The 17,067-nt window shown below is 60.1% G+C and overlaps 4 protein-coding genes across 4 annotated transcripts; all 4 read left to right on the forward strand.

Annotated features, from left to right (window-relative positions):
* Nucleotides 1-119: 119 nt before the first annotated feature.
* Nucleotides 120-3,609, forward strand: RAB33A (RAB33A, member RAS oncogene family). The gene is made up of 2 exons (XM_063170240.1): nucleotides 120-638; nucleotides 3,118-3,609. The coding sequence occupies exons 1-2, from the start codon at nucleotides 414-416 to the stop codon at nucleotides 3,574-3,576; spliced, it is 684 nt and encodes a 227-aa protein (XP_063026310.1). The 5' UTR covers nucleotides 120-413; the 3' UTR covers nucleotides 3,577-3,609.
* A 307-nt stretch (nucleotides 3,610-3,916) lies between these two features.
* Nucleotides 3,917-6,112, forward strand: RBMX2 (RNA binding motif protein X-linked 2). The gene is made up of 6 exons (XM_063170241.1): nucleotides 3,917-3,937; nucleotides 4,017-4,132; nucleotides 4,211-4,262; nucleotides 4,333-4,462; nucleotides 4,563-4,743; nucleotides 5,287-6,112. Exons 1-6 carry the CDS (start codon nucleotides 3,933-3,935, stop codon nucleotides 5,691-5,693), a joined length of 891 nt encoding a protein of 296 aa, XP_063026311.1. The 5' UTR covers nucleotides 3,917-3,932; the 3' UTR covers nucleotides 5,694-6,112.
* A 342-nt stretch (nucleotides 6,113-6,454) lies between these two features.
* Nucleotides 6,455-13,420, forward strand: SLC25A14 (solute carrier family 25 member 14). Its single transcript, XM_063170242.1, has 9 exons — nucleotides 6,455-6,580; nucleotides 6,671-6,818; nucleotides 7,552-7,646; nucleotides 9,291-9,376; nucleotides 10,158-10,253; nucleotides 10,632-10,756; nucleotides 11,846-11,981; nucleotides 12,344-12,424; nucleotides 12,998-13,420. The coding sequence occupies exons 1-9, from the start codon at nucleotides 6,517-6,519 to the stop codon at nucleotides 13,037-13,039; spliced, it is 873 nt and encodes a 290-aa protein (XP_063026312.1). The 5' UTR covers nucleotides 6,455-6,516; the 3' UTR covers nucleotides 13,040-13,420.
* Nucleotides 13,421-15,806: 2,386 nt separating this feature from the next.
* GPR119 (G protein-coupled receptor 119) lies at nucleotides 15,807-16,847 on the forward strand. The gene has a single exon (XM_063170914.1). It carries the CDS (start codon nucleotides 15,807-15,809, stop codon nucleotides 16,845-16,847), a length of 1,041 nt encoding a protein of 346 aa, XP_063026984.1.
* The last annotated feature ends 220 nt before the right edge of the window (nucleotides 16,848-17,067 follow it).

Here is a 17,067-nt window from a genome sequence, read left to right on the forward strand (position 1 = left end):
GGTGCCGGTGCCGCTACGCGGGGCGGGGACGGGCCGTGCCGGAGCCGGTGCGTGGGGCGGGACCGTGTGGTGCCGGTCCCGGTACGTGGGATTGTACCGGTGCCGGTCGGCGGGGCGGGACCGTGCAGCGCCGTAGCCCGTGTGTGGGGCGGGGCTGTGCCGGTGCCGCTACGCGGGGCTGCGCCGGTGCCGGTGCGTGGGGTGGAGCCGTGCTGTGCCGGTGCCGGTCCGCGGGGCGGGGACGAGCTGTGCCGGAGCCGGGGTGCGGGGCGGAGACGAGCGGTGCCGGTGCCGCTGTCCGGAGCTGTGCCGGTGCCGGTCGGCGGGGCGGACCCGGTGCCGTGCAGTGCCGTAGCCGGTCCCCGGGGCGACGCGCCCCTATGAGCCGGTGAGGCCGCAGCGGTGCGGGAGGGATGGCGGCGGGCGGCGGCGGAGGGCGACCGCCGGGCCCCGACCCTGCGCTGGAGCCCTACGTGCAGACCCGCATCTTCAAAATTATCGTGATCGGAGACTCCAACGTGGGCAAGACGTGCCTGACCTTCCGCTTCTGCGGGGGCACCTTCCCCGGCAAGACCGAGGCCACCATCGGCGTGGACTTCCGCGAGAAGACGGTGGAGATCGAGGGGGAGCGCATCAAGGTGGGCCCCGCACCGGCTCCGGGCTGGCTCACACCAGCCCCGGAGGGACCCGCTAAGCCCGCGGTGGGTCCCACACCGGTACCAGTGGGCCCCGCTCTATCCTCCGTGAGCCCCACTCTGTCCCCGGTGGGCCCTGCACCGGCCCCGATCTGCAGCCCCAGCAGCGATGGCAGCCGGTCCCCATCCCTGCCTCTCGCCAAACCCCTCCTGGGGGCTTTTCCTTTCATCCCAGTCGGAGGGAGGGAACAGGGCCAGGGAAGAATTCTCATCCCTGTGTTGCAGAGATGGCCCTGGACCAGTCCCTGCTGCCTTGTCGCTATTTCTGGGGTTGGCTTGAGCATGCAGAGATCAGAAGTGATGGCTCCGGGTGAGTCACCGCCACCCTTGCGATGGGCACGGCTGGATCCTCGCAGCATTGGGGTGGCTCCAGCTCCGGACCCCGGACCAGCAGAAGGGTAGAGCTGCGGTGGGATGGGGACAGGACTCTGTGCCACAGCCAGGGGGTCTGGGGGGGGCAGAGGGTGGTGGGCTGGCAGCAGCCACACTGGAAGGCTGAGAGCTCCTCACACGGGCCAGTGGCAGCGGGCTCGGCCGCCGTGGCAGCAGCGGTGCAGGAACCTGCTCCCAGCTGCACCTGGAGCTGTGATTGCAGCAGGATGAATTTTCTTATGAAGGCTGATGTGACACCTGTAAAGAATGATCAGCCCAGACCTGAAGAGCTCTGGCTGGTGTGTCAGAACAAATCTGGCACTGGTAGGAACTACCCAGGAGCAGAGTTTGTGGTGGAGCTTGGCCTGCACAGCTGTGGGGATCAGCACCCACAGCCCCTGAAGAACAAACATCGCTGCTGATCAGAAGTTGAACTCACAATGACACCAGACATTGTGTTGGTGGGTGAGAGCTTTGGCTGTGCTTCTAGGCTGTCCATGAAAGTTTTTCCCTCTGTTGTTTAGAGGTGCTCATCCTCCCTGCCCTCCCCGGCTCTGTCCAGCCCCACAGAGCTGTGCCAGTGTGAGCTGTGGTGCAGGCTGGCATGGAGCCTGTCTGCTGCCACTATCCGCAAAATGTTGCCAGGTTTTCTACCTTTGGATATTATTTGAGCTCCAGTGGGCAGGAGTGGGAGGTAGTGCAGCAAACCAGCCTTTCCTGGGATATGTATCCTAGAGAGGAGGTGAGAGGTGGGACAAGGACCCTCCTTCTCTTGCTCTGCCTGGGAGAGACTGGCCCTGAAAGGACTGAGCAGCAGCTCTGCTCTGGCAGCATTTTTCAATTGGAAAGACTCTGAGGCAGGTACTGTCTCCATGGGTACAGGGCAATTTGGATTAACCTGGAAATTGCCACTTGCAGGCTACAAAACATTTCCAGGAGAACCCAGACTGACCCCTTGGGCATGCTGCTGGTTACCAGTGTTCAACCAGACTTGGTGTCACTGACCAGCACTGTCTAGGCCCAGACATTCAGCCAGTTCCCAGTCCACCTCATTGCCTGCTCATCCAGCCCAGAGACCTCCTGCCATCTCTGTCACTTGGGTCAGGAAGTTGTCATCCTCGGTGTCCTGGAATGTTCTGGACTGCCTGTGCCCTGCTGTGCTGTCCTTCCATGAGGTGTTGGGGTGGCTGAAGCTCTCTGTGAGAACCAGGGGCTGCAAACACAAGGCTGCTGCTCACTGTCCACAGAGCACCTCATCTGCTTGCTCTGCCTGGCCAGGTGCTCCATAGCAGAGACCCCCTACAATGTCATCTCTGATGTTTTGTTTTTTAATCCTCTCCCATGAGCTCTGTTGGCTCCTCACCCATCCCCACAGCGCTCCTGGCCCTCCCACTGTACTCCTACACAAAGCGTGGCTCTCCCTCCTCATTTTCTCTTTTCCTCTGTGAAATCATCAGTGTTCTCAGTCATGGCGTAGGATTTGGTGCGCAAATAGACATGGATCTGTTGGAGTGAGTCCAGAGGAGGCTGCAAAGATGCTCTGAGGGCTGCAGCCCCACTGAAGTCAGGCTGGAAGAGCAGGGGTTTTTCAGCCTGGAGAAAAGAAGCCTTGGGGGAGACCTTAGACCCCCTTCCAGTGCCTGAAAGGGTTCCAAGAGAGCCAGAGAGGGACTTGGGACAAGTGATGCAGGGACAGGACAATGGCCTTAAACTGAAGGGGGGCAGGTTTAGATTGGATATTAGGAAGTTCTTGCCTGTGAGGATAGGGAGGCCCTGGCACAAGTTGCCCAGAGAAGCTGAGGCTGCCCCTGGATCCCTGGAAGTGTTCAAGGCCAGGTTGGACAGGGCTTGGGGTAACCTGGGATAGTGGAAGGTGTCCCTGCCATGGCAGGGGGTTAGACTGCATGATCTTTAAGTTGCCTTCCAGTCCAGACCATGCTGGGACTCTCTGAAACCCAGACAGCAGGAAGACCTCCTGCAACCCCTTCCCCATGGCCTTGCCATCCTCCACACTCCTGTAGCGTCTTTTCTTGTCTGCTTCACTTCCCAGGTGCAAGTGTGGGACACAGCTGGCCAGGAGAGGTTTCGGAAGAGCATGGTGGAGCACTACTACCGCAATGTGCACGCCGTGGTCTTCGTGTACGACGTGACCAAGATGAGCTCCTTCACCAACCTCAAGACGTGGATCGAGGAGTGCAACGGGCACGCGGTGCCCCCGCTCGTCCCCAGGGTGCTCGTGGGGAACAAGTGTGACTTGAAGGACCTGATCCAGGTGCCATCCAGCCTGGCCCTCAAGTTCGCCGACGCTCATAACATGCTTTTGTTTGAGACCTCGGCCAAGGACCCACAGGAAAGCCAGAACGTGGACGCGATTTTCATGTGCCTGGTGTGCCGGCTGAAGGCGCAGCGCTCGCTGCCCTGCCGGGACACGGAGGGCTGGCCGGCGCAGCCCCAGCCGCAGCCCCGGCGGCTGGACGAGGCCAGCGGGAAGGGCTCCTGCCCGTGCTGAGCGGGACCCGCCCGGACCCCAATAAAGGCTCTGAGCCCCCTGCGCTCCGACTCTTGCTTTGCGCCTCAGCCCGGTCGGCCGTAACCGTCTGTGATCGGCCCCGCTCGGCCACAGTCGGCCCGGTTCGGCGTGCAGCGTTCGGCTGCAGTCGGCCCGATTCGGCTGCAGTCGGCCCGATTCGGCTGCAGTCGGCCCTGTTCGGCCGTGCTCGGTAATTATTGCCCTGACTCGGTTACAATCGGCTCGACTCGGGCCCATTCGGCCATAATCGGTCGACTCGGCTGCTATCGGCTACGTTCGCCTCGGCTCGGGGCGGGGCGGTGCCGCGCGCAGGCGCAGTGCGCGCTGCCGCCGCCATGAAGTAGGTGTGGGGGTGTGGGGCGCAGGCTGGGCTCGGCCCTGTTCCGCCGGTGCCGGGGCTGACGGTGCCTCGCCCGCAGCCCCCTGACGAAGGTGAAGCTGATCAATGAGCTGAACGCGCGGGAGGCGGAGCTGGGCGTGCAGGATGCGGTGTCGTGGCACGCGGAGTACAAGGACAGCGCTTGGATCTTTGTGGGTACGGACCGGGCTAGGGGCGGGGACCGGTGCCGGTACCGGTGCTGTTGACCCGTTCCTTCCCTTCCTTCTCCCGCAGGCGGGCTGCACTACGCGCTGACCGAGGGGGATGTCATCTGCGTGTTCTCGCAGTAAGTGCCGCAGCCCCGGCCCCGCCGCCGCGGGCGCTGCCTCGGTGCTGACGCTGTGTGTGTGTCACAGGTACGGCGAGGTCGTCAACATCAACCTCGTGCGCGACAAGAAGACCGGGAAGTCCAAGGGTTTCTGCTTCCTGTGCTATGAGGACCAGCGAAGCACCATCCTGGCTGTGGATAACTTCAATGGGATCAAGGTGAGTGGAGCTCAGGCGCTGCCGGGGCTCCCCGAGTGCTCCCTCCCGTGGGCAGCGGCCCGGGGCGCCGGGAGCCGCCGGTGACAGCCCGGCCCCGCAGATCAAGGGACGGACCATCCGCGTGGACCACGTGGCCAACTACCGGCCCCCCAAGGAGTCTGAGGACTGGGATGACGTGACTAGAGCCCTCCATGCCAAGGGCTGCGGGGTCAAAACGCCGCCCCACACGTCGTCCGACTCCGCGTCTGAGGATGAGGATGTGCTCGTGAAAAAGCAGAAAGGTAAGGAGTGTTCCTGGCAGGCTGGGTCCCAGGTGGGCGTGCCCATGGTAGGGTTTGGGGGCTGGAGTCTGCGTGGAGAGAAGGTTGGAGAAACAAAAGTGGGTGCAAAATGAGGGTGGGAATAAGATGTTGCTACAGAGTGCTGAGGAGACGCTCAAAAATGAGGGAGAAGGAGAGCCATGAGAGAAGAGTCCTCAGGTCTGGAGAGGTAAATTCCACAAAGTGGATCACGTTAATACTGAGGAAGGGGAATGAAAGGGAAGTTGGAAATTCTCAGCATTCCAAGTGGTGTGGAAATGCCCAGAGTTGCTGGGAAGAACATGATGTGAATGTTAAAGAGAGAAGTGGGGTGGGTGCAGCTGGAGGAGAAAAAGCTGTGATTGGAAGTGAACTGGGATCTCCCTGAGGAGGAAGCAGGCTGGGAAATTGGGTGGAGGGGGAGAATTTGTAATGGAAGATGAGCTGGGATGGTGCCAGGGGAGCCATGGGGAGCAAGCTGCTCCTGGAGTTTGGTCCATCCCGAAATGTGAACCCTAATTCCAGAGGAGCAACAGAGCAGAGCAGAACGGTCCAAGTCGAGCCCGCAAGCCGGAAAGCGGGTGAGCACGGAGGAGCCCCATGCCAGGATCAAGATCAAGAAGGAGAAGGAGGACCCGGGGTACGAGCGCTATGCTGGCGGGAGCGCCGGCAGGAGCGCCGGGAGCAGGACACAGCGCGATGAGGAGCAGCGGCGGCACCAGCGGCACTCGGACAGCAGGGGGGACAAGAACTGCCGCGAGCACAGGGGCCAGAGCGGCTCCTGGGAGGAGCGGGAGAAGAGGGAGGAGGCTGGCAGGAGGGGCGACGGGCACAGCAGCCGGCAGGACGCGTCCCCCAGGGGAGGCAGGTCTCGGGAGCCCCATTCCCGGCACAGGGAGCGGGGCTCTGGCAGAGACTCCGGTCGCTGCTGAGCCCTGGGTGAGCATTGGGGTGATGGAGGCTCTGAGCCTGCCCAAGCCTGCTCCAAGCTCCTGGGATGCCATGGCTGGACCTTTCACCTGGGAGCTTCCCCCTTGCCTCTCATCCCACCCTGGGCCAAGGCTCTCCATGCTCCCTGTGCTGCTGGCTGGGACAGGGGCCTGTCCTTCCACTGGGGAGGGTGTCAAGCAGCGAAGGCTGGGAGCAGCAGGATGCTCCCCTAAATCCCTTGGGGTGGTGTCCCCTTCTTGCACTGGGGGCAGAGGCTGCCGGGTGTCTGAGTTTGGGCCCTGTACCCACGCAGCATCTTCTGGATTCCGTGATGAATCCATAGGGCTGCACCGCTGTCATTGGGGTGATTTATTATGGATTTGTTTAAAGGTTTCTTAATAAAAGTTCCTGATAGGGAGAAGCTGGTCCTGAGAGCAGTGTTCCTGTCTGGGGTCAGGGACGAGGTGTCATTTGTTTTTCTTACGCTGATTTTAGGCTTATTTGGGTGGAAAACCAGGAGCGATGGAGTGGGATTCGCAGGGCGGAGAAGGGAGGGGCTTTAGCTGGATTTGGTTCCTATAACGAGTGATCCCTCCGGTCCGGGTCCGTGCCGCTTCTGGGCGCAAGGGGGAATTTCCTCCCCGGAGCAGCCGGGCCCGCTCCGAGGCAGCCGCGGGGTTGGGTCGCGGGCAGCCCCTGCGGCCCCCCCCGTCCCGGCGCGGTGCCGGCAGGGGGCAGGCGCGGCGCGGCGGTGCAGGGCCCGGTTCCGGTTCCGGTCCCGGCTCGGTGGCGGCGGCGCGCGCGGCGGTGTCCGCCCGCCATGCGATGTCCGCGCTCAACTGGAAACCCTTCGTGTATGGCGGGCTCGCCTCCATCGTGGCCGAGTTCGGTGAGGCGCAGGGGTGGGGCGGGACCGGGACGGGCGGGACCGGCCGTGTACCGGCGGGCGCTGAGGCCGGTGTCCCCGCCATCCCCGCAGGCACGTTCCCCGTGGACCTCACCAAGACGCGGCTGCAGGTGCAGGGCCAGAGCACCGACGCGCGGTTCCGCGAGGTGCGGTACCGGGGCATGTTCCACGCTCTCTTCCGCATCTGCCGCGAGGAGGGCGGACGGGCCCTGTACTCGGGGTGAGCACCGGGGCCGGGGCCCATCGGCAGCGGGTGCCGCTTCCCCCGGGGCCCCATCCATCCGTACCGGGACACCCACCCACCTGCTTCCCGGCCGGCCCCTCCTTGCATCCACCCGGGCCTCCCCGGCGCCTGCCCCGGCTCCTTCTCCTCTGGCTCAGGAGCTCCCACTGCCTGTGCTGGGCTCCCTCTTGGGCCGCAGCATCGGCCCGTCTGTCATGTTTGCTCCCACCAGCCTGGCCCGGGTTCCCCCTCCGCCCAGCCCAGGCCCTCCCACTGCTCACCCCGGGACCTCTCCCACACCCCGGCATCTCCCCCTGCCTTCCCCGGGTCTCCCCCACCCATCCCGGGTTCTTCCCCTCTGCCCGGCCCCGCCGCTTTCCCGGCACCCCCTCCCCAGCCCGGGTCCCCTCTTCCACCTTCTGTCCCGGCATCCCTCTGCTCCCTTGCTCCCTGCCCATCCCGGCCCCCCATTTCCTGACCCCCTGGATCCCTCCCTGCCTCGTCTCCCGGAGCGGAGTCCCCCGGTGTTACCGAGGCGGGGAGCAAGGCCAGGGCTGTGTGGGTGCCATCCCCTGGCACTGGGCTGCGTGGGGCAATCCCGGGGAACCCGGGCAGAGCTGCATTCTTGGAGCCCCAGCGGGTTTGGGTTGTGCCTGGCCCCGCAGTTTGAGGGCGGGTGGGAGTGGCCCGGGCCGGCCCGCAGGGATGCTCAGGGTCCATTCCCCCTCAGGATCGCCCCGGCACTGCTGAGACAGGCGTCCTACGGCACCATCAAGATCGGCATCTACCAGAGCCTGAAGCGGCTCTTTGTGGATCGCATGGAAGGTCGGTGTTGGGGAAGGGCAGCACGGGCCCCTCCCAGCTCCCCTGCCTCACACTCTGGGCTGTGTGTTTTGCTCATTCCTTGCTCTGTCCTTTCCACCCCCAGATTCCCACAGGAATGGAGCTCCATTACTGGGTGCTGTGGTTTTGTTTGTCAGGGAGAGCAAGGATTGGATTCAATCCTGATGGGAACCTCACTGTGCTCTGCACTGCCTGTGGCTCCTACCCAAACATCTCCTTCCAGCCAGGTTCCTTCCTTTCACAGAGTCATAGGAGAATCACAGAATCCATTAGGTTGGAAAAGACGTCCAACCTGAGTCTGATCCCCACCTTATTCCCAGCCGAGAGTGCTGAGTGCCACATCCAGTCCTTCCTTGGACACCTCCAGGGGTGGGGACTCCAGACCTCCCTGGTTAGCCCCTGCCAAGGCCTGACCACCCTTTCCATGAAGAAATTCCTCCTGATGTCCAACCTGAGTCTCCCCTGGCACAGCCAGGCATATTCTGCATAGGAATTGTGCAGTCCAGCTCTCTGGCTTTGGCCCTGCCTGTAAAGGTGAGGTTCCACCAGGGCCCTTGGCCTGAGCCTTCTGCAGCTCTTGCCTGGGGAGTGGAGCAGCAAGAGTGTGGTGGGTGTTCCCTGAGGGAGCACAGAGACCTGCAGGTGAGATTCCCATCCCTGCTCTGATCTGAGGGAATGGTGTGACACCGTTCCAGCCTGGGAAAGCGGGATGGGCGGGGGAAATGCAGAACACTGACGATGCCAAGCTGCCTCAGGGGAGCTTTAGGTTGGTATCAGGAGAAGGTTTTTTTCCAAGAGGGTGCTGGGGCACTGCCCCAAGGTTTCCAGAGCTCCAGCAGCATTTCAACAGCACTCCCAGGCACAGGGTGGGATTGTTGAGGTGTCTGTGCCAGGTCAGGAGTTGGATTGGATGATTCTTGTGGAATCTTTCCATCTCAAGAGATTCTGTGACTCTAGAGGTCCTTTCAGGGCTGCTGTCCTGCTTTAGTAAGGCCTCTCCCTGCCTGGTTCTGGCTGTGTACACAGTCCCCACACCCCCCTTGCTGTTCCAGCCTTTTCAGCTGTGAGCTCCATGCCTGAATGTTTGTCTCCCTACAGGCCTGGGGCAGCCAGTGGCCTGGTGTCCTCTGGGAGGTGTCGTGGTCAGTACCAGCAAAGGCCTGTGTGTTTTCCCAATGTAACCATCATCCTAACTCTGGGCCTGGAATCTGGGTTATTCCCTGGCACTAATCACATCTAACTCCCTGCCTGCTCTTGATTCTCAGCTGGCTCCAGGTGGCTCTGTGTAGGCAAATCCAGGGGGCCTGGGGAAACATGGGGTTGTCCCTCTCTCTCTGCCTCTGTCCTGGCTCATCCCTGCAATGAGAAATCTCAAATAATCGCTCACAATTTTCACGTGTCCAATGATTTTCCTTCTCATCAGTCAGACCCTCTGAGAGTGCATTGCTGAGTGTTTCAGCTGCCACCTTCTGTCCCTGACAGGTGTGGAGACAGACCTGTCATGGGCTGTGGCACCTGCCCAGGCGCTGCTCCTGCAGCTTCACCATCTGATTTGAGAACTGAGCTGCTCTACCCAGCCTAGTGTGCCCCTCCTGTGAGGGTCTGACCTTCTTTCCTTGGTTGCAGATGAAACGTTGCTCATCAATGTGATCTGTGGGGTGGTCTCGGGGGTCATCTCTTCTGCACTGGCCAATCCCACAGATGTGCTGAAGGTAAGGGCTGGCTGTGGGACCTGTGGGAGGAGCAGCTCAGTGCTCCCTGAGCCACCAGTTCTGCTTGTTTGGGGTTTTTTAATGAATGGGGACCAAAGCCCAAGGTCATTAATAGATGTTTAAAAACACAGATCATAGAGATCTCAGAATCCTGGAACGGTTTGGGTTGGGGCAGACATGAAAAACCATCTCCTTCCACCTCCTGCCACAGGCAGGGACACCTCACACTAGAGCAGGGTGCTCCAAACCCTGTCCAACTTGGCCTGGAGCACTCCCAGGGATGGAGCAGCCACAGCTTCTCTGGGCAATTTGACATTTGTGCTGGTGAGGGGTGGGAGCTGTGTTATCTGACCTGGGCCAGGTGAGCCAGCTGCTCCTGTCCCCTGGGTCACGGTGCTGGCACTGCCCCAAGGGCCTGCCTGTGACATGGAATGAGCAGAGCCCAGTGGGGACTGCCTGGTGCCCTGGGCTCAGGGTAGCCCAGCTCTGGGCAGAGAGAGCCTGGAGAACCTCCCCAGTCATCTCCCTGTAGATCCCCTTCTGGGACTGCTTTCAGGGGGAAGGCGTTGTTCCTCATGTTCCTGTGCCCCCACCCTGCCCCTGCCTGCTGCTGTCCTTGTTGGTGTGGTTTGCAGGGAGAGGGATGTGGAGAACAGTGTGTGCTCTGAGCTGCTCTGTTCCTTCTCCCAGGAGTTCCATGGAGCTGCTGTCCCTGGTGTCCTTGCCCTGTGGCCAAGTGCTGGTGCAGACGTCTGCCTGCTGACTCTTCCCTTTCTTTCAGATCCGAATGCAGGCTCAGGGCAGCTTGTTCCAGGGTGGGATGATCGGCAGCTTCATTGACATCTACCAGCAGGAAGGCACCCGAGGCCTCTGGAGAGTGAGCACTCCTAGAATCCTCCAGCAGCAGCAGAACTGAGACAAATCTTAGGGAAGCAGGTGCTCTCCTGCTGTTCTGTAGCAAGGAACACCTGGAGCCCCTTCTGGCCCCTTAAACTGCTGCTCTTGTGGGACACAGTCTTTTCTGGTGTTGAAATTGTGCAGAAGGTGAGGGGGTGACAGCCTAGTTCCCACGTGCTGGTGCTGGGAGCAGGGAAGCAGTGTGGAGTTAATCCAGCTGGAATAACGCTGCCAGGGTGGAGTTATCCTCCTTGGCTTTGAAGCAAAGCTGGGAAACACGTGGTGTGCTTGCAGGGAGGCTGTCAGGAGAGGGAGCTGGGGCATGGCTGCGCTTGGTGACAGTGTCTGTGCTGCACAGGGTGTTGTCCCCACGGCCCAGCGAGCGGCCATTGTGGTGGGGGTGGAGCTGCCAGTCTACGACATCACCAAGAAGCATCTGATCCTGTCAGGCCTCATGGGGGACACCATCTTTGCCCACTTTGTGTGAGTACCTGCTGCAGGCTGGGGGGCTGTATGAGGGCTGGGGAGAGACCATTCAAGGAGTGACTGGTCTGGGTCTGCAGGGAGCAGGGTTAGTGCTTCCAGAGGGTCTGGAGCAGGCTTAGTGCTTCCAAAGGATCTGCTCTGTCAGCTGGAACAGCTCAGAGTTAGCAGCAGGTATGGAATCATTAAGGTTGGTTAAGACTTCCAAGACCATTGAGTCCAGCTGTTTCCCCAGCACTGCTAAGGCCACCACTAATCCATCCCCACATCCCAGAGACCTCCTTGGGGAAGGACCTGGCAGAAATCCTTTGGTGACATGAAATACCAGCTTGGTTTCTGCTGGCAAATGACAGAAATGTTGCCCCACATCTGTGCCCTGGTATGAGCCAGGCAGAGATCCATGTGTGTAGCCACGTGTGCCAGTCCCTCAGAAGCTGCTCCACTCTCTGGTCCTCACCTGTCCAGACCCTGTGATCTTGCAGCCTGTGCTGGAAGAGCCTTGGGAGAGGAGCAAGCACAAAGCTGGCAGGACCCAGAGCAGTCAGTGCTGCAGTCAGCTGCTCTGGGCAGGGCTGGCACAGAACACTGGAATCCTTTTTCACCTCCATGGTGCAGATGCTGCAGTGCTTCCATTGGCTTTGCCAGCTGGGCTGAGGGTGAGGAGCACTAGGCCCTCTGTGGAGGGGGAGACTGGCATTTCTGTGGTCCTTTCTGGTGTCTTTGCTCTTCCTCCCTCCTTCCCAAAGAAATGTTTGTTCTGGTGGGAAGGATGTGCACTCCCATGGGTGCCTTCAGGTCTGTGTCACCTGGGCAGCACCTGGGACCGTTGCAGGGCTGCCAGTGCCCTGTGGAACCAGCTGTGGAACCAGGTGGGGGTCTGGCTTAGCTGAGCTGAGCATTTCCCTCCCCTGAGCTCTGCAGGGTCCTGTGGCAGCCCCACCACTGCCCCTTTCCCAGGTAGGAGCAAGTAGTGCACCCCACATCCACTGCTAAATGCCTTTGCTAATGTCCAGAGGCAGGTATTTTGTGTCTGTCTGAGCGGGAGTGGCTGTGTGCAGGGCTGTTCCTGCCCTGATTTGGTGTGTGCAGTTCCAGCTTCACGTGCGGGCTGGCGGGAGCCATCGCCTCCAACCCTGTGGACGTGGTGCGGACGCGGATGATGAACCAGCGCGCCATCGTGGGCAGCACCGAGCTCTACAAGGGCACCCTGGATGGCCTTGTCAAGGTGAGGGGACAGGTGGGCACGTCCCTGTCCTGGGAGGCTGGCCGGGTCTCAGCACCACGCTGATGGGAGCAGTGAGATCCTGCAGTGACGCAGTTTGTCATCAGTGAGGGGGGAGAGGGCCTGGAGTCACTTCCCTGAGGCCGCTGTGAGCCTGAGCATCCTCCCAGCCTCCTGGAACAAAATTCAGGCCATGAGGCAGTTAGCTGGGTTCAGAGACTGTGGGTGATGCTTCACATACCTGCACGGGCCTGTGCTCCCTGCAGCAGCTGGGCAGGGCCAGCGGGGCACACATGGCACTGGGGAGGGAGGTGGGCAGGGCGTGGGCCCGGTGTGCCTCCTCAGCCGTTTGTCTCTCCTCCCAGACGTGGAAGAGTGAGGGCTTCTTTGCACTCTACAAAGGCTTCTGGCCCAACTGGCTTCGTCTGGGTCCCTGGAACATCATTGTATCCTTCCCTGTGCTGCTGGCAGGTAGTGGGGTGGGACAAGGGGAGAACCCTGCTGGGAAGGGCAGGGCAGAGCTGACACCCCAGTGGGGTGCACTGGGGACCCTAATGGGCGCTGCTGATGGTCCCTGTAGAGCCTCTGAGGGCTGGGCTGAGACCTTGCGTGGCCTGGGCTGCAGGAGATTCCTGGATGAGCTCCTGTTTGGGAGGGAATTGTGGGGAACATTCTGCTGCTGAGGCAGGTGCTGACTCCATGCAGGACCAGTGCTGCTGTGTGCTGAGCCAGAGCATTCTGCCTGCTGAAACTGGGTGGGGAGTTCACTGTAAAGAGCTCCCAGTCTGGGCTTGGAGCCACTTCCCTCTCCCAGTGGTCTGGGCAAGGCTGGGTTTGCTCTGGGTCCATTCTCCCAGCTCTGTCCTACCTGGGCAGCTCAGGTTGTGCTGCCTGGACAGGGAGCTCCATGGGTGGGTTTAAGGAGCTCCCTGAATGGGTGTCCAGCCCAGCTGAATGCTCCACCCGCCCTGCCAGGCAGCTGCCTCACATCTGTCCCAGTTCCTTGACGCTCCCTTCAGTTTTTTATCACATACGAGCAGTTGAAGCGCCTCCCCTTCTGAGAGCTGCCTTCATCTCACCAGAGTCATCCTCAGGGCTGGCAGCAGGGCTGTGCTGCCGCCTCCCTCTTCATCCCACTGTCCCCATGTCGTGGTGTTTGGTCCCTGTGGGCTGGGCTCTCCCCACATGCATGGTCCCCGGAGCACGAGCTGCCTGGCAATGGGGGCAGCTGTGTGTTTCCCACCCGGAGGTGTCGTGTGCCTGGGCCTGCAGGAATATCTTCTGTGAAGATCTGTGTGTTCCAGTGGCCTTTGGGGCACTGTGGCTCGTGGCTGACAGGTGTGGGTCTCCTCCCGTGCCTGTGGGGCGGGGCCCATGAAGGTGCCATTGTCATCATGTTTCTTGCAGAACTTGTAACTTCATTAAATTATTTATTGACCGGATGGCTTGAGTTTGGATCTGTGCTCATTCGCTTGCAGGGGTGTCTGCCCTTGTAGAGCACTGAAGTGTGGTTTTCACCATGCTATAGACCCTTTCATTCTCCATGTATTTATTTAAAAACAGTCTGTAGGATTCATTTCAGTAGAGATGTTTCTAAACCCAAGTTTGTTAGTATCAGAAAATGACCCTGTTGCCCTCTCAGCTCAATTTTGCCAAACCTCAGTCTCTTAAATTCCTGCTTATTATTGCACTATTTTTGCTTAAATAATTTGTAAAGACAAGTACTGTGCTTTAAAGGTGAGCTCAGCACTTGAAAATAGTGGTTCTGGTGCTGAGGAGAATATTTTGGTCATCCTCTTCTGATTTTTTTGGTTATTTTTTAATGTTTATGGCTATGGAAGCAAATGTTTTTTATGTTCCTGCTCCCTTTTCCTCTTGGTGGGGTGGCTTTGCTTTGGATGAAGGTCCTTGGTGACACAGCAGCACGTCCTGGCTGAGCCTGCTGTGAGCTGAGTGTGTGTGGAAGTCGTACAAGGAATGTTCAGCCAAATCCTGCTGGGGAAAATGGGGGGGAATTGGTGTTACAAAGTCAGAGCTGCCTGTAGAAGCTGCAGGGGAAGGGAAGGTGACTCCGCTGAGCGCTTGGGCTGAAATCCTGCCTGGAGCAGGGCTCTCCGTGCAGGCCGTGCCAGGCACTGTGTGGGAACTGCTCCTGCACACAAGGGAAGGGCTGGGGGTGGAACTCCAACGTGGAAGGCTCCATGGGAACCAGTCAGCCCTCCCCAGGTGTTTAGGGAGTGTTTAGGGCTGATACACGAAAGCTAAAAGTGGCAGTAAAGCAGGAGAGGGGGGCACTGGCTCCAGCCTGTACTTGCTCCTCACTGCCCTGCCACTTCTGCCTTGTCCTTGATCTCATTCCAAGGGTTTGGACTCTGTCCAGCATCAGGACAAAGGCTCCCCAAATGTCTCCCTGAGCAAACAGAAGCAGAGGATGTGTAAGGCCACCACAACCCTTCCCGTGGGCGCCCACAGTGCAGAGCCCGGGTGTTTTGGGGGCCCCCATTGCCGAGCTCCTGCCCCAGCCGCCCTCCCCCAGTCACTGACAGACAGACAGACAGACACACGCTCAGTCCTGCCCATTTCCTGGCAGCTGGGATTTTTCCAGCTCGTGAGGCAGGAGAGCTTGTGACACTGTGTGGGGGCTGGAGCCGTCACTGACAGACCCTGGGAAGGTCAGAGTCCCCTGTCAGGGGGAAGGGGCGTTGTGGGGTTCTGTAGCACAAGGTTGCAGAGGCTTTGTTTTCATGAATTTCTTCGTTACAAGTTACTATTAGGTAAATACACTCATGACTAGCAAAGTGAGAGAGTGTGTGCATAGATTATTTTTTACTGTTAGTAGCACTTACATAGATTTCACTGGAAGTATCGCAGCAAAGTTCACCAAACTCCTGCAGGAGTGGGGTCAGTCACTGATGGACAAGGTCTCCCTTCAGATATGACCTGTGTCATGGATCCTGGAGCCAGCCTGCTGTGCCTGGGGATCTGCAGGGGTGTGCAGGGAGAGCTCCAGGACAGAGAGAGGCTCTTTGGGCCAGCAGACAGTTACTTCTGCATGGTTCCATGAGTGGGCAGAAGACACCAGCTCTCAAAGGTCCATGTCTGCCTGGATCTGAGGCCCCTCTGTGGGTTGTGGTGTTTTTTTTTTTTTTTTTTTTGCTGTGCAGGTTCCAGCAATTCTTTGGTTTTAGCCTCTCCAAGGATACCCTGGGCTCCCTGTTGTGCTTGCCAAGGGCACTGCAGGTTCCCAGCTGTGAATGCTGCTGTCCCAGGCTGGCAGATGTTTCTCCATCTGTTTGAGCACACATCCCTTGTCAGTGCTGTTCCTCATTGTAACCAGGTCGCCTTCAGGGCTGCTGTTCCAGCAGGATGTCAGTGGTGTTTCCTTGCTCCCGGCATCAAGAAGCTGTCCTGGGTGTGGCAGTGACCCCCAGGAGCCCCACGAGCTGGGCTAGACTTTGGGAACTCTGTGCTTGTCCCCATTCCCAGCCTCTGTGTCTGAGCAGGCACTGCTCTGCTCCAGCCCCTGGTGCCTGGGGGGGCAGCCACCGCCCCGTGTGCCACCGCGGCAGCTTCCTGCCCAGGTGCTCCCTGCTCACCCCCTGCTCCAGGGTTGTCTGGAAACGTGGCTGGAGGGGAGGGACCTCCGTGGGCACAGCAGCGAGTCCAGCAGTCCCTGCTGCAGGCAGGCGCTGGCAGAGCTCTGCTTCCCCCAGGGACAGCCCTGCTCCCCAGGCTCCTGCTGCTCCCCCAGAGACAGCCCTGCTCCCTGGAGAGTGAGGGGCTGTGCCTGCTGCCAAGTTGCACCTGCTGAGAGGCCCCAGGTGAGTGATGGCTGACAGTCGTGTTGGGGATGCTCCATCCCTGGGGCTTGTCTCACGTGAGGCAGCCATGGCCAGCTGGGCCCTGGGAGCCATCCTCACCGTGCTGGCCTCGCTCATCATCGCTGCCAACGTGCTGGTGGCCATTATCCTGCTCTGCCACATCCGGAAGAGAGGCTCCAAGGGGCTCTGTTTCGTCCTCAATCTTGCCTTGGCGGATGCCATGGTTGGCTTTACAGTCATGGGCCTGGCTGTGGATGAGCTTTCCCAGCCCTTTCCTGCTTCCCAGCAGTTTTGCATCCTGAGAATGGCTTTTGTGATGTCTTCCTGTGCTGCCTCCATCCTGTCCCTGATCCTGGTTGCATGTGACAGGCACCTGGCCATCCGGAAGCCTTTCCACTATTTCCAGCTGGTGACAGGCCCGCGGGTCGGGCTGTGCCTGGTGGGGCTCTGGCTCTTTGCTGCCATCATCGGCTTCCTCCCGGTCTTCATCCCATACTTCCAGAGGATCTCCAACCATTGGAAATGCTCCTTCTTCAACCTCTTCCAGCCTTCCTACATGCTCACGATGTTCTGCCTCGGCTTCTTCCCCGCACTCTTCCTCTTCCTCTACCTCTACTGTGACATGCTGAAAATCGCCTCGGTGCATGTGCAGCATATCCAGGAGGTGGAGCAGGCGGGGCTGGGTGGCGGCTGTCCCCCACCCCGTGCCACCAGTGACATGAAGGCCATGCGCACGGTGGCCGTGCTCATCGGGTGCTTCACCTTGTCCTGGCTGCCCTTCTTCATCTGCAGCATCGTGCAGATGGCCTGCCCTGAGTGCTTCCCCTACAAAGTCATCGAGAACTTCCTCTGGCTGCTGGGGCTGGGCAACTCCCTCCTGAACCCGCTGCTCTATTCCTACTGGCAGAAGGACGTGCAGTTCCAGCTGTCCCAGCTGGCTGCAGGTGTGAAGAGGAGGGTCCTGCTCCACCTGGGCAACGGCCGCTGTTTCCTGGGCAGAAACACGAAGGCTCCTCCTGCCGTGTCCTGCCTGGAGCTCCAGGACTGACTTGGTAAGGAGTGGCTGTCTCTGGCTTGCCAGCTTCCCTCCTGCATTGTGACTGTGAACTCAGGGCCTGCCAGCTCTGAAGGAGATCACAGATGGGTGGGACCAGTCTGGATGTTAATTTCCAGGCACCATCGCCGGATTCCAGCCTGCCCCCCGCCCCATAGCCCCCAGCAGAGCCAGTTCCCCCCAGCCCCAGGCAGCCCAGGTTGCAGGTGCTCCC

The sequence above is a fragment of the Melospiza melodia genome, chromosome 16, assembly GCF_035770615.1.
Source record: "Melospiza melodia melodia isolate bMelMel2 chromosome 16, bMelMel2.pri, whole genome shotgun sequence".
Taxonomy (NCBI): domain Eukaryota; kingdom Metazoa; phylum Chordata; class Aves; order Passeriformes; family Passerellidae; genus Melospiza; species Melospiza melodia.